Below are 16,527 nucleotides of genomic sequence, written 5' to 3' on the forward strand. Positions count from 1 at the left end.
CTAAACTTTGCACCCTTGAGTATTGAGGTACCCTTAAAAAATGTATTATGAAGAATGACTTTTATGGATATATATCCAAGAAGGTTTAGATCAATTTTATCGTTTGCTTAATTTTATTCGATAGAAAATAAAATAAAAGAAAATAAATAATCTACACGATTCTGTAAAAGTTTGGAAACGAAAAAAATTGTTTTAAATATAAAGAATTCAATTTATGTTTAGATTTGATTAATGATATGGTTTTTATATTGATTAGTTAGATACTATTTTAGTTTCAAAATTAGGTTATATTCAAATCGAGATTTGATTATGAATTATTAATATTCAGTTTTCAGTGAAATTCAATTTAGGAATCATGTGAAAGAAACAAGGACTTGGTTTATTTAGTGGACAAAGATGATGTTTTTGTAGTGAAGAATTTGAGAAGAGAGAAAAATAAAAAGGAAGAAGAAAATGAAAAAAAAAAGGAACAAAAATTAAATTGTTCAAAAAAAATAAAAGTATAGGGACTAGTTTTGTAACACCCCTAACCCATACCCGTTGCCGGAGGGATTAAGAAGTATTAAAAAATAAGCACGAAATCTCATTTAACACTATAGAATAATTTCTAAGTTCAACTCATATCAAAAACATTTAAAACATTAATTGAATATCAACGACACATACACATTAACTATATGAAATATGTACAATAACTTAACAAGCCATTTTCGCATGGCTATACGAATATACAATACCAAAAAGATACTTAATTAACAACAAAAGTCAGTCCTATACATGCCATTAACAAAGTTCAGCTACAAAAGTACCGAATGAGCTTAGATAATGCGGATGACTTCGACTTTGAAACTCCCGAGAACGATAGCTAACGAATAAGATCTATAAAACAAGGAATCAAGGCAACAAAGTGAGCATAATGAAGCTTAGTAAGTCTTAAGTAATTCGAACAGATAAAAACTTAACATGTAAATCAACATTACGAAATAATAAACTCGAAATCAAGTTTATACCCCTTGCCCGAAAACACATATTTATATATATGCCAACACAAAGAAATTTACGACCTAAACCTCGATCATCAACATGGATTATATAATTAATATAATCGTATACTTTCATATAAATAAAGACATCATCCGAAATGGTTATTCTCATATTCATAGATTCGGTATTCATCCATACATATATCTATACACACATATGTATATTCCATTCCTTGTTAAAGATACTTCAATCTAAAGGTGGTTTCACTTATGTGTACGAATTACGTACCTGATTTTCATACTGTATAGTACATAATTAATAGCAGTCATCCCGTCCATTTAATTCATAACCTTACTCGAATTATCAAGTTAAGCCTGCTAGGCTAAAACTCAAGTCCAGTCACTAGCACAAAGTCTTCGGGACTTTAGGCCCGGATATAATTCCAGCACATAGCCTGCGGACCTGAAGTCCGGATATAATTCCAGCACATTGCCTGCGGACCTGAAGTCCAGATATAATTCTAGCACATTTCCTGCGGACCTGAAGTCCGGATATAATTCCAGCACATTGCCTGCGGACCTGAAGTCCAGATATAATTCCAGCACATTGCCTGCGGACCTGAAGTCCGGATATAATTCCAGCACATTGCCTGTGGACCTGAAGTCCGGATATAATTCTAGCACATTTAATTATGATCATACTTTGACACATCTTAGCCATCGTATTACATTCGAATACCAATTCAAATTGCACTTCATCAATCACATTTCAACTCAATGGTTATCTTCTTATATTACTCACTCTATTTTTCATTAAATCTTAAATTCAAAGTGACCATCAGTCTAAAAGACATATACATGCATTATCCATTATACATTTTAGTTCAAGTATAAGTCAAAGATTGAATTTATATAATATACTCTTATAATGGCGTCATTAATTATATACTAAAGGAAGATACTTAAAACTTACCTCGGATATTTTGAATAGTTGCGGATAGACTACTCGATTGCTTTTTCTTTCCCTTTATCTGATTTTGACCCTCTTAGCTCTTGAGCTTGATTCAAACAAATAGATCTTATTTAATAACTTATCAAATTAGCTATTCGATTAAATACATGTATATTATACAATTAAGTGCGAATGATTTTATTAACTAGTTATTCAAGCATTATACATATGCTCTACTCATGCACTATCGAACATAATACTAGCTTAATACCTTGCATATTCGAATTTCATAGACATCATTTAGTTTCACATAATACACATATTGTCCCAAATCGACACAAGAGTCAAATGCATCACTCAAAATGCCGAAATCCAATTAAGTCTACCATTATAGCATTATCATATTTATGTACTTGGTAAGTTGCGTTTGAACACATTCGGCACTAGGTGTCCAACCAAATATTCCTTGAACACTAAACTCAATTTATAACCTTTCCTAATTAAAACATTTAACACCGACTAGACATGTTTACAAGCCTAAGCTGAATATTATTTTAGACATTCGAGAAATCGTTTCTCAACTCAACTAAATTTTGTATATCACACTCAAATATTCACACTAGTTTATTTTAACATTATAGCTGAAACCCTCAATTGGCTAACACAACCTCTTAATTCAATATAAACACGCATACATATATATATATACAACCTAAATCCCTTTCTTAAAATTCACTAACTTGGGAGTTATTTTCTAACAAATTTTAACTTACTCTAATACCGAATGCTACTCAAGCTTTAAGCTCATGTCCTTTCATTATTAAGCAAATGTTATAACATAACTAACATCCCTTTTTCAATTTGAACAATCAACATATAAAGAAATTAAACACAAAGATTCATAGCCGAAACCTATACATAACATCATTCAAGGTTTAATCCCCTAAAGTCATTCACAAAGCCGAACCTATTGAGAGATGTATATAAAACAATATCTAGTTAGTACATTCAAGCACCCACGGCATTCCCTTCAATTTAACACTAAGACAAACCAAAAGATTTATTCATGTAAATTCAAAAATTTCAAGTTCATCTCTTTCACATATAAATACCAAAAATTAAGTATTTACTAGCTTAAACTCTATTAAACCTTAAAACATCAATCTATCCCCTATCATTTTCCCCCATGGCCGAATGCTCAAGACACCATAAAACTAAAAATTTTGTCATGGGCTATGTAATGAACTTAATATCTAACTTAAAATATGCTAAAAATCCATAAGCTAACATGAATTTCTCACCTTATTTATGGCTTAGAATCACCGAATGGTTGCTCCCTTTTTCCCTCTTAGAATCGGCCAAGAAGAAACAAGAATAAAGACTTGTTTCTTTCACCCATTTCCTTACTTTAACTATTATTATTCTATATTTTAAAGCCATTTAATAATGGAGAATGCTAAAATAAAATTCATATATTTTATACTAACTTACAACATGGCCGGCCACTAACAACAAAATGGTTAATTTGACATGCAAAACCCTTCCTTTTAATACCTTCATTATATACCATCTTAAAAATTTGCCTATCACTTTTCATTTTTCTCACATAAGTCCTATTTAATAATTTCATATACAATTGACAAAATTAAAGTATGAAATTTTCACATATGTATGTTCATGCACAATAAACATAGAAAATAACAGTTAATTATTTTTATGACTCGATTTTGTGGTCCCGAAACCACTTTCCGACTAGGGTCACATTAGGGCTATCACAAGTTTTAACAAATAAAAAATATAGAAAAAACCACGTTAAAAGAGACGGGGAAAGGAGAAAAGTAGAGGGAGAAGTAGAAGAAAATGAAAAAAAAGGAAAGTTAAAAGAACATAAAAATTTTTAAATTGCTCAAAACGAAAAAATATGGGGACCAATTGTATAATTTAACCTAAAATTTTTTTCTGAAATGATAATTTAACGTGCCACGTCAGCTTACCTTTACACTGTTAACGATAATTAATGGCTCAATAACTAAAATGTTACAACACGTTAACGTAAGTGACTAAAACGTAACATTTCAAATATAAGTGACCAAAATATAACCCGAAACAAACAAAAATGACTAATTTGATAGTTTACCATTTTTTTACATTAATTCAAATATTGAACTTAGTAAGTCACGAGTTAGAATTTGGCCTAACTTCAAACTACTTCTCTTTTCAAAACTTAAATGCACACAATCACTCCCTCCCTCTTTTAATTCATACCCTTTGCTCACCAATAAAATTCATTGCCATTCATAGGCTTTTAAAACTCCACATTGATGTATCTATCCAACACCGTCCTTTTTTACACATCATCATAGCCAACAAAGTCACTGAAACACACGTAAAATAATTTGAAAAATTATTGTTTTAGAAAAAAAAATATATTTAAAAATATTAAATCTCATTTTTAAAAACGTATTATTCTCGTATTTAAGGGTTGATAAAAGTTATAGATAATTTTAGGAATAGTATAAAAGAAACAGATATATGATAAAAATTTATAATGAGATTTAGAGGCGAAACTAGATAGTGGCAGGGCCCCGCCCCCTTAAAAAGGAATTTTTCTCATTTAGGCCCTTTAAATTTTTTTAAATTTAAATTAGTAAAGGTAAAATTGCACTTTACCCCCTTAAAAATATAAAACATTGATTTAATCTTTTAAAAATTATAGTATATAAGTTATTAAAATGGTGAAATTATATTTTTACTATCGTAAAAATTATAAAGAAATGAATGTATACAATTATTTTCATATAGAATTAATATAATTGTTTGTGTATGCAATATGTCAAAGCAAAATGGTGCTAATTCGGTAATATTATTAGTGATATATGAAAACTGAAGTAAATTAAAATTTCATATATAAAATCGCATGCAATCAAAATTCATGTATGACATAATATATTAGACCAAATTTCACGTATAGTTTTGATATTACCTTTTTTAGAATTAAATTATAAGGGTTAATCACACATACACCCCAAATTATGGTCTAAAATCCAAATTAGTCTTAAAAACTTTAAAATATTCTAATTGAATCCTCAAAGTATTAATATTGTATCATTTAGGTCATTTCATCAACCTAGCCATCAGCTTAAGCATTAAATATTAGCTTGAATACGAAGCAAAACATATTTGAAGCACATACAAGGGTTGATAAAGGGGTGCAGGCCCTTAGAAATTTATAAAATTATAAATTAATATAATAATAAAATTACACTTTGACCACTCTAAAATCAACCAAGTAAACCAAATTATAGGTTAGTAAAAAAAAGACTTCATTCATACATCAGGTGGGATTAACCCTTTTAACTGAATTAAATTTGTATTTCAAAATAATCCAGAATCACAGTTCATTTACTTACGTGTCATGCTCACGTTTATTGGTTTCACGATAAGAGAATAGTACATAAAGCGCCAGATTACACTACCCCTTTCACGATAAATATCCTCCAACGCTCAACCGAAAGTTTGTCCCAAGGGAAGTTCTAGGAAAAAACCTCCTCGAATTTTCCTACACCTACCGCGCATTTTAGCAAAAATGGCCCGGCATCCGATAGCCGAAGCCAACGAGGAGAGCCCCTTCGGCACCTTAACTCCGGACGAATTCTATGCCCGCCACTCAGTGAGTCACTCATCCGAGTTCATCACTAACGCTCGCGGTCTCAAACTCTTCACCCAGTCTTGGACCCCACTCGATACTCCGATCACTGGAATCGTCGCCGTTGTCCACGGGTTCACCGGCGAGTCGAGCTGGTTCCTCCAACTTACCTCTGTTCTTTTTGCCAAATCGGGATTCGCCACGTGTGCGATCGATCACCAGGGCCACGGATTCTCCGAAGGCCTTGACGGACTCGATACTCATATTCCGAACATCGAAGGCGTTGTCGACGATTGCATTCAGTGCTTTGACTCTTTCCGTGCTCGTCACGCGCCGGATTTGCCTGCCTTTTTGTACTCGGAATCGCTTGGCGGAGCTATTGCCCTTTATATCTCTCTCCGTCAAAAAGGCGTGTGGGATGGCTTGATTCTCAATGGAGCAATGTGCGGGATAAGCGCTAAATTCAAGCCACCATGGCCGTTGGAACATTTTCTGTTCATAGTCGCCAAACTTATCCCCACCTGGCGAGTGGTTCCGACGCGCGGGTCTATACCGGATGTTTCGTTTAAAGAACCCTGGAAGAGGAAGTTGGCGATAGCCAGTCCTAGGAGAACAGTAGCAAGGCCACGCGCCGCCACGGCATACGAGCTCATCCGAGTATGCAACGATTTGCAAGGGCGGTTTGAGGAAGTGGATGTTCCATTGCTAATTGTGCACGGTGGTGATGACGTGGTGTGTGATCCGGCTTGCGTGGAGGAGCTTTATAAACGCGCCGCCAGCACCGACAAGACATTGAGGATCCATCCAGGGATGTGGCACCAATTGGTTGGTGAACCGGAGGAAAGCGTCGAGTTAGTTTTTGGGGAAATGATTGATTGGCTTAAAAGTAGAGGTTCACGCGCCACAAAGGCAAAGGGTGCCAGTGGTCTAAGCGCCGCTGTTGGCAGTACTAGTGGATAGTTGGGTAGTTAATTTATCATGTATTTTATGATACAAATTTTAATCCGTTAAATTTTCACTTTTATTTATATTTAGATTGTGGCTTGAATTTAAATTGGGTGTATTTACTGATAACCACATTTTCTTGGAATGATTTACTTATTTATCCCTTTTTTTTCTTCTCATTTTCTAGATTTCATCTCTTTGATTTCTTCAATTATGAAGCCGATAATATTCGTGTTTCTCTTTTGACAATTTTAAACTAAGATTGTCTAAGAAGGGGTAGCATCTATTGTCACTATGTATCAAAATTTGATGTTCTAAGTTGTTATGTAGTATTAGGGTTTAGTTGTTCTTTCATCTAACTTTTTGCATTTTGCATTGTGCTGTTTTGGGTTTCATGATCATAAGGTGGAGATTGTCATGATTCGTGTATGCATAAACGTGTTCTTTTTCATACTGCCATGTGCTTGCATTCATCAGTAAAGATTGGGTAGATTTTCTTTAAAATAGTTTTGAATGAATCTCATAGATAAACTTAATTGGGATTGTTTGTGTGCTGCTGGATATGATTTGCAAATAGATTTTGATTGAAAGTTTCACGTAGATGATGTGGACGCTTTTTATGCAATAAGAGTTTGAGCTTTACTTATTTTCTCTATTATATTAGGTTTTTATTTCCTTCATAAACTTTAAGTCAATTCCATTTTATGTCAATTTGGACTCTTTCATTTGTTATTAACTGTCTGCCAATATAAAATGAAGAGGTAACCAATTATTCTATAAAAAAGAAAGGTTATTTTCAGAGGAAGTTTAGTCAATCACGAATCTACCTCTTTGAGTGACCATAGGTCGAAGCAAGAATTTTTTCTCGTCTTAGACCTGTGACTAGATCCTACGCCAAGGCGCATACCAGTAGACCCTAGGTATCTCTCTATATCAGTTGAATGTGAAGTTTTGTGTGATTACTGATATATACATGTGGTGAAAATACTTGGATCTTAGAATGATATTCATCTGTATTACCTAGGCTTATAGCATGTTTACATGAAGGGAAATTGAGTTGTAATCTTTTAAGTGAATAAGTTCTAGTCGCAACCCTTAGATTAACATAATTTTGATTTGGTTATTGGTTGTTGGTTCTTATATGAGATTGAAAAAAATGATGTGTTTGATATATTATCTAACAATTACATCAATAGTTTCTTCTTCATTTGTTCTTGTACTTGAGTTTTCAATGCATTCTGGTTTTGAATATTTTTTTTCTTTTGACTGTTTGTTCTGGGTTAGCTTAAAAGAGAATTTAAATTTTTTGTTTGACCAATGGTTTGATAATTATTACCTTACAAGAGTGCCATTTTATTTTCATTTTTCAAGGAAAAATGCAGTTTGTATGGCATTGTTATGTGTTTTCTAATAGAATTGAAAGCAATATATTTTTTTATTATCAATCAACCTCAATTTTAACTACAAGAACTTGGTCATATTTGGAGCGGAAGATTTGTGAAATTTTTAGTCAATCTCTCATTTTATCTGTTACTAAGGTGGTGCATATTAGTCAGTTCATGGATCAATGCATATTCAGGTTTCTTTTCATACTGCTAGGTGCTTGCAATTATCAGTAAGGATTGGGGTGGATTTTCTTTAAAACGGTTGGGTGGAGCTCATCGATAAACTTAGTTGGGATTGTTTGTGTGCTAGTGTGTATATGATTTGGAAATGGATTTTCATTGAACTATTCAAGTAATATCTAAATGCATGGCATGGTTGGAATTAGGGATGTAATTGAACTAAAGAGGTTGTTTTATACTGCAAAGTAGTTACGGATTGTTATTGTGTTGCATTAGAAGATGTTAACTATGTGTTGTTGTTTTCTTCCTTATAAAGAATGCAATATATTTGCCTTTGTGATCTTACTGTGAGAGTTTGCTTTCAAAGTTTCGTATTTGAATCATATTATTGGTTTATTTTATTTTAAAATCCAATTAAAACTTGACTAATGTACTTATCTTTTGCTTTTGTATTGTTCATTATGTACCAAAAGAAGGTTTCTCTTTTGAGGACGTCGACAGTGTTTTAAGGGGAGCTTTAATTGATCCTTCGATTGACTTGGCCATTCATATCCACCTAAGGTATCTCTTTACAATCTCATGATTTTGTTTGGAATAACATTGATATGTGTTGTTTTATTTGATTATTGTTCCTTGTTTGCATGTCTGTTAATGTTTATTTGGCACATTCCATATAAATTTTGCTGCATGCATCTATAAGTGAAATGTGTGTATATATTCTTTTGATATATTTCCATATAAATTTGCATGAAAGGATTTTCAAGTTTTGTTTATTCGGTCACCTTTATTCTTTGCGCACACGACGTCGTTTAAGAACCTATTACTACACATTCCATGTCTTAAAAACCCTAACTCATTTTGTTCCTCCACTCTTTTAGGCTGCGGCCCCGTTTTTTATTATTCCATTTTTTCTTTATTTTGTCTCTCTTCTTTTTATTTTACTATTTGCCCTTTCCTTTTCTTTGTTTAATTCCTCAAAAGATACTATTTTTTTTTAAGAAGTTCCCCTTAAGTTGAACTGGTTACTTGGCATTTCTATTTGTATATAATCCTTGGTGCTTTGAATTTCAGCTTAGAGCCAAGGCAAGGCCAACTTAATTCTTTTTTACTTTTCAAAATTCGATAATTTTGTTATTTGGCTTGTGTTTTTTTTTTCCTTGCAAAATCATATGGAGAAAAGGTTAAGATTGTGTGTTCAATTTTAGTGTAGTTTGTGGATTTTATTTTGGGGGTTAGGTTACCTAAGTTATCATGGTATTTTGGTTGACTTGGTGGAACAAATTGAACTAGCGCTGATGGGAATTTGTTAGTAAACAAAATAAAAAAGTGGTCTTGAATGATGATTAATGGTTCGTGATTATTGATGGTAATAGAATGATGAATTTTGGTGTGTAAAAATGAGAAGAATTTTGTACTAGCTTTTCCAATCCTAGGTATTTCTTTTTAATTTTCTTTTGATTCTATAGTGTTTATGAGTTTTTAACTATTTTGTAATAGTTATTGATGTTTAACTTCTCTTATATGAGTTTTGTGTTGACTACCTCTTAACCTCTTTGGTTATTGATAGAAATTAGAATCGATTCTTCATAATTCGAATTGAAAATTTGGTGGTCTTGTATAATTCATAGTTGTAAGTATAAAAACATATTATACAAGAAGCCACATCTTCATTGTAAGGTGTAGCTCCTTCACACAACATAGTTTCACGCCTCAATTAAACCCTATACTACTTATTATATTAACTCATAATGACAACACAAACATATATATATATATACACTCCCTACTAAATTCTCCCATTGCTACCTTAAACCTTACACCTTACACCCTATTGTGGCCTTAGGCAATTCCTTCGTTTCAAATGCACTTAAGTTAGCTTAACTCTCGAAAATTAAGAATTCTTGTAGAAATTCTCTAAGGAACCGAAGCAAAACGAGCGCAACTGTGAAATAGAAAAAGTTATGAATGAACAAAAAAGCCACAAAGAAAGAATGCATATAAAATTTTTCAGTAAAAGCTCTAAATATGTTAACTCGAAAAAAATGAAGTGAATGATGTAATAGCAAATGAAGGGGGAGGTCTCTATTTATAGTTGAGCTCAACCAAATCCAATGGTACAAATCGATTTACATCAACAACTAAAATTCGTCTTTATCTACAAGATAAGAGTCCTTAAGGGATTTAAACTCTATACAATTTTATCCCTTTAGGATTTACATTGTTAAAGGGATAAAATTGTTTACCTTGGTAACTCTAGTTTTATTGGAGTGCTTCATTGGGCCACCAAAACTTCAAGTAGATGGGCTTTTGCTATTATATTCTACGAATCGGGTCAGTTCAAATGGGTTGAATGTGCTCCATTATCTGTTAACCTCCATGGGACGTTCTGCGTGCATTAGTGACGGGCTTTGATCTGTGGCTCATGACATTCTCCTCATCCATTCTTGCTACATGCACGTTAATGTACATCTCCACCGTGGCGTATACAATCAATGGCACGTGAATATGCCAGATATTGGGATTGACTAACATTTTGGACAGAATGCATTGTTGAATTCTCGGATCAGAGTATGACGTCCATTCAAACTATAATACGAAATAATAAAGTTCATTATCTACTTAGTATTAATTTGAAATCCTTATATCAATATTATATGATTGAAATTTTTAAAAAGCTAACCTCGAATTTTGATCGTTGATCCAACAATAGTCTGATATCTATGAGCTCCTTTGGTAGTTCCATATAACTCGAGCTATAGTTCCACCTATTGAAATAATATGTCAATTTAAAAATATAAAAATGCAAAAAAAAAATTATTATGGTGACTATATTATCAAATGGATTTTACCTTGTTACGAGTGAATAAAATTTACCTTGTTACCGATTTTAATTTTTTTTGGTTGTGTAGCCTGACATATCTCTTGGTACGTCGCCAGCACGGTTGATCTTCAATTGAGTCGGCTCGCTTATTTTAAGTCGACGAGTTGTCGCAGCCACCTTAAATGTACAAGAGTTCGAGATTTATCGGGGCATTAGAACACCTTCAATTAACCTCAGAGTGTATGCTCAGGCATGTTGTTTTCTTTGAAAGGCACTCGAACTATCGTACATATATTTGAAACTATCTTGCAACCATTTCAACTCTATCTGGCTACCGTAAAACTAGTTCGGCACCTTGCCTATCAATTGCTTGCAAATTGCGCTCCAACTAGCAACGACCACTGATCACATAACGAGTGGCCTATCCATCAGTAAACCGAGATGTAATTGAACATCCTCGAGTGTGATTGTACACTCACCGCATGTAAGATGGAATATGTTTTAGGTCTCCATCTTTCCACCACTACATTGATAAGTGCGGGGTCCATTTAACACCCCTAGCATATGGGACACGCGCAAGAATCTTGCATCTTCCAAGTAGCGCTGAATTATAGGCGATGCATTTGAAGATTGATTGTTATGTCTCCAAAATTCAATATTCCGTCTGATTATAAAAAAAAATAATTTTTTTAAAAATTTAATATTTTTAATAATTTAATAATGAACTTAAATAAAATTTAAAAAAAATTAGAAATATTTTCTTACTATTTACAATTAGACCGTGAGAATATTATTGTCATCTAAACGAATAAAAGTATTTGTCATTACAAAATTCAATTAAAACAACTAAAAATCGAAATAAAGAATTAAATCAAGATGAATTTGAGAGAGTTTTAATTGAAACTTTAGAATTAAAAAGTTGAGACAATTGAGGGACGGAAAGAAATGGATTTAAATGAAAAAAATGAGGAAAATGCTTGGGTTTATATAAAAATAAAACTTGTCATTTTTATTATCATTGGGAAATTCGATGATGGAGGAAAAATGCAGTCCAACGAGGCATGCTTTTTGGCTTAATCAGAGTGAAAATGCATCTAAAAGAATGCTTTTGATTGACTCTGTAAGAAAGCATGCCTTGCTAGACACATTTAGCTACGCTTTTTTACATTTTTCGATAAATATCACAGAAATCAGCTTATTTCTTTAATTTTTTTTTTCTAATTTACCCCAAATTTACGACATTATACTACTGTGCATGGTGTGCTCCAGTTTCAGGTCTGTGTAAATGAGGTGGTAAGTTGAGCCATTTTGGGCAGAAATAAAGAAAGTCGAATGCTGCTGGGTTCTTTTGGGATTCAAAGGGTGTTGGTGACACGAGTTTTGTTTCTCTATCTTCGGTATTTCTATAATCTATATTTCATATGTTACACGTCTATTTTTGAATCGGAAATCTAATTTAATTTGTAATTGGAATTAAATCATTTCAAATATGAAATTACCTTTTTTTTAAATTGTTAATTAAGTTTAATTAACAGTAATTATATACAAAATTGCGCATCTGGAGATTGTTAATTTTTTTTTTAATGAAGTAGGTAGTAAGGTAAGCGGCGAACGAAACAGGGGATTGGTCAAAGGGAAAGATCTGAAACAGGGAGCAAAAATGAGGTTAGTAGGACTGACCGGCGGGATTGCTTCAGGGAAGAGTACTGTCTCTTCCATGTTCAAGCATAAACCATATTTCCGTCGTCGATGCTGACATCATCGCTCGGGTACACTCCCCTTTTTTTTTCTTCAATTTTTTTGGGGCATATCACCTGTTTGATTGAAATTACGAACTGGTACTCTTTTTGCAGGATGCCTTGAAGAAGAACTCCGGCGGGTACAAAAAAGTGGTGGCGGCGTTCGGACCGGACATTCTACAAGATGACGGCCAAGTTGATCGTTTGAAATTGGGACGAATTGTCTTCTCTGATGCCTCCAAACGTCAACTCCTTAATCGGTTGATTTTTCATTAATTTCATCCTCTTCCTTTTTAAATAATTTAAACTCAGCTTCATGTTTGGAATAGCTTAAAAGCTTTGTTTCTCTACTATTATACTTATCCGGTAGTCTATACTAGTCCTGGAGGTCAGAATTTTATCTCCAAATTGCAAGTTTTATTAGCATTTTTAGTGTAAAATTTGGTCTTTCTTTAGTTTGTTTTGTATGCATGATTTTGTCAATGTTGTAGCAAATTGATATCATGATCTCCTAGGAGGTTGCTTTTTAACGATTTAAAGGCTATTGGAAGTAATGTATGTCACCTTGTGGTTCTCAAATCATGGAGGTCAAATTCTAGTACTTTGATGTTTAATTTTCGCCTAGGCTAAATGGCGGAAAATGTAAGTGTCCTTTTATCCCTGGAGTATAATCTAGGGAGGCTTGATTATGGATCATCTGTCATTTACCTTGCCTTGAAACTGTGGATTGTATTGATTCCTTAATTTGGTTAATTTTCTTCTCGTAGGTTATTGGCTCCCTATATATCTTCTGGCATATTTTTAGAAATTTTCAAGCTTTGGATAAAAGGTCATAAGGTGATCGTTCTAGACATTCCGTTGTTGTTTGAAGCCAAGATGGATAAGTGGACAAAACCAATTGTTGTTGTACGGGTTGATCCTGAAACACAACTTCGACGACTTATGGAAAGAGATAATTCGACAGAGGAGGATGCCAGAAACAGGATCAATGCTCAAATGTCTCTAGAATTGAAGAAGAGCCAAGCAGATATTGTGATAGATAACACTGGATCACGTCAGGACTTGCAGGAAAGGTTCAGTGAGGTACTGTCGCAGGTCAAAAGGCCTTTGACATGGACTGAATTCTGGCTTTCAAGGGATGGAGCCTTGTCAGCTTTACTTGGTGTGATAATAGGTGTTCTTGCAGGCAAGAAATTATTTTGGTAATTTACAGGTACTACAATCACCACCAAGGCACCAACTTGTGGTTTCAAACTGGCTAGAAATCTAGTCTATTCTTGATGAGGAGTTGATGTTGTTGTAGTTCTAAATGACAGCAAATAAGATGAATTATGCTTACTCCTGCCAATTTTTCATTTAAGAATTCACTACCGCACCTTTCACTTACAGGTTGTAGAATGTTGTTGGTTTTCTTTTGATTGCTAACTGTGATATACTAAGTTTTTTACACCATTAAACTTAGATTTACTTTCAAACTCTTTAAATTTCTTGGTATGAAACTGAATAATCATTTAATAATCTAGATGTGAATCTGACTATATTGTTAGGCAGACCAAGGATGCCTGATGTAAAATTGAACTTGCTTCTGATTATTTTCATGCAATAGAATGAAATTATGGAATTGGTTTCTGTTTTTTCTTTAACTTTAGGACCATAGAAGTAGGTACCTTTTTGTTGCTACTGTAGGCTTACTGAGTTCACACCAGGCTGAAGAGATTTCATTGATTGTAGTGGAAAAGTACTTCAGCTCACTTGGTTCCATAAATCTCCTAGCTGCTGATTACTTTCTAGGATTGATTCTGTAAGTTCCACCCCCACCTCCTTCCCCGGGCTCATAATTAAACCTGAATCTTCTGTTATTACTTGAATAACATACTTGAGTTTAACTACTACATTTTTTAATTGCCTTGTTTTTTGATTTGGTTGTTCTCTACTTAGCATTCATCATTTGTGGTAGTCCATAATTGAGTCTTCCCAAGTATAATATGCTTCACACTTTACTGCCTTGACCTATTCTACAGCTTCTTTTGGTCTAGTTGAAGACAAATACCACAATGATTGATCTACTCACTGAGATAAGTCCCGTTGTATACCACATTAAGGTTGTTGCTGCCATCAGATTTGATTGAATTCTTCTTTTGAGATTTGGGTGATAAGACTTATAATGATATTAAACTTGTTCCTCTTGCACTATTTCCGTATAAAGGGCATGAAAGAAAGACCTATGAATTGTGAGTGCCAAGTGTTGTCACAAGTGTTGTCACAAGTCTCACTACCCATAAAAGCATGGTAGAGCTATTGGTTTAGACAAAGTGGGATGTGTATTGGGTGGTGTTTTGCAAACTCCATTAAAGTTTCTTATCCTCTTTTCTGGGGTAAATATTTATATATTCCAGTTAAATTGAAGTTTCCAATTCTTTTCAAAGGTGCGTATACCACTGAATTAGTTCGTTCAAAGCTAGCAAGGTTGCAATGGCTATACAATTTATTTTGTAGTTTAACTTTGTTAATTTCTATTTCTGTTAATGGCGCTTGCGTGTTGAAAGCGGTCAATTGTTCACTTTCATGTCTGGCTGTTGAAAGCATGAAGTAGATGAATCGAGAGATTTATCTTCATACTGGTACGTCTGGGTTTTTCATATGCTATCATTTGTTGGTTTATAACTATCTAACTATTTTTCATTGAGATGTTTGACATAAATGAGAACCAAAACTATTAAGATATTCTCAGAGTAGAAATGGGGGTAAAGCAAGTGACGGGAAGGAACACTTGCTTCTTTTGATGTCTGGTTTTATGAGGTCTAATTATGCTTTTAGTCGCTTTATTCTTTGTTTATTTTAAATTTGATCCCTTCTTTTTTATTTAAAATTAACATTCAATTAATAACACCATTGGAGAACATCTGTTAAATCGGATTAGGTGGCATTTAAAAAAATAAATTTGATCACCTGACCAATTTGAAGCTTTGCGGAAACAATGTAAATAAATAAAGCTGCTGCTGTCATGATTGGTCTATGAATGGTGAAATATATGACTAGTAAAATAAAAAATAAAAAAAGTATTGGTTTTCACTTTTTGCTTTTCTAGAATGAATTGAGAATGACGAGACGTGAAATGAACTACGTGATTATATTGCAAATCAGTTGCTCCATTAAATGTAAAGTTCTATACTTTGATTTAGCCGATGATACATTATAGTGTCAGTTTGAGATGCAAATTGACTAATCTGAGTATTTGTCTTTAAAATCCAAATCAGGTTATTAGGATTTTATTAATGTGTTTGGTGATTAAATGTAAACTAAATATTGTAATCATACGACAAAGTATGTAAATTAAATGAAACCGAGCCTTAGGGGCCAGAGTGGATTCAAACAAGTCGAGGGCCCCTAGAATGAATGAATTAATTGACATTATAAATGGTAACTCGGAAATATGATTGATAATAGAATGTTTTGATATCGATATGTTTGAAATGTTATATTAAAGGAATTGAAAACAAGCTTTAGAGGCTAATTGTGGATTAACGAGTCTAGGACTTAGAAATGTTATGTAATAAATTGTAAAAAGGAGATTTATATGCATACCCTTGCTTGCTAACGTTGAAAGTATATGAAAATGATTGAATTTTATCTAACATTTGATATGAACCTAATAGTATATATCAATTTTTGATTCAATTGTTGAATCCAAATCAATCAACACATAAATGGTACTTTATTTGAATAATCTTATTATAGGTTCTAATCATATCTGCTCTTTATGACACAATGCTTAGAACTATCCATAATCTCTTTTTAACTCATAAATAGAAGGATAATGCGTTTCAGCGCACTCGAACTCACGTCCTCCTGCATTGACAATAATATTTATATCAA

General features: G+C 33.1%; 1 protein-coding gene, 1 long non-coding RNA gene and 1 pseudogene across 2 annotated transcripts; 2 read left to right on the plus strand and 1 right to left on the minus strand.

Moving 5' to 3' along the window:
* Nucleotides 1-623: 623 nt before the first annotated feature.
* Nucleotides 624-3,348, minus strand: LOC107903027 (uncharacterized). Its single transcript, XR_001685681.2, has 3 exons — nt 3,237-3,348; nt 1,957-2,041; nt 624-879 (listed from the first exon to the last, which is right to left on the minus strand). It is a non-coding gene; the product is annotated as an uncharacterized lncRNA (long non-coding RNA).
* Nucleotides 3,349-5,253: 1,905 nt separating this feature from the next.
* On the plus strand, nt 5,254-6,705 carry LOC107904266 (caffeoylshikimate esterase). Its single transcript, XM_016830575.2, has one exon. It carries the CDS (start codon nt 5,522-5,524, stop codon nt 6,539-6,541), a length of 1,020 nt encoding a protein of 339 aa, XP_016686064.1. The 5' UTR covers nt 5,254-5,521; the 3' UTR covers nt 6,542-6,705.
* A 5,226-nt stretch (nt 6,706-11,931) lies between these two features.
* On the plus strand, nt 11,932-14,098 carry LOC107904265 (dephospho-CoA kinase-like; annotated as a pseudogene).
* The last annotated feature ends 2,429 nt before the right edge of the window (nt 14,099-16,527 follow it).

This window comes from Gossypium hirsutum, chromosome A05 (assembly GCF_007990345.1).
Source record: "Gossypium hirsutum isolate 1008001.06 chromosome A05, Gossypium_hirsutum_v2.1, whole genome shotgun sequence".
Classification (NCBI taxonomy): domain Eukaryota; kingdom Viridiplantae; phylum Streptophyta; class Magnoliopsida; order Malvales; family Malvaceae; genus Gossypium; species Gossypium hirsutum.

Coding starts and splice junctions, on each gene's coding strand:
- LOC107904266 (XM_016830575.2), top strand. CDS start 5,522: ATGGCCCGGCATCCGATAGCCGAAGCCAACGAGGAGAGCCCCTTCGGC.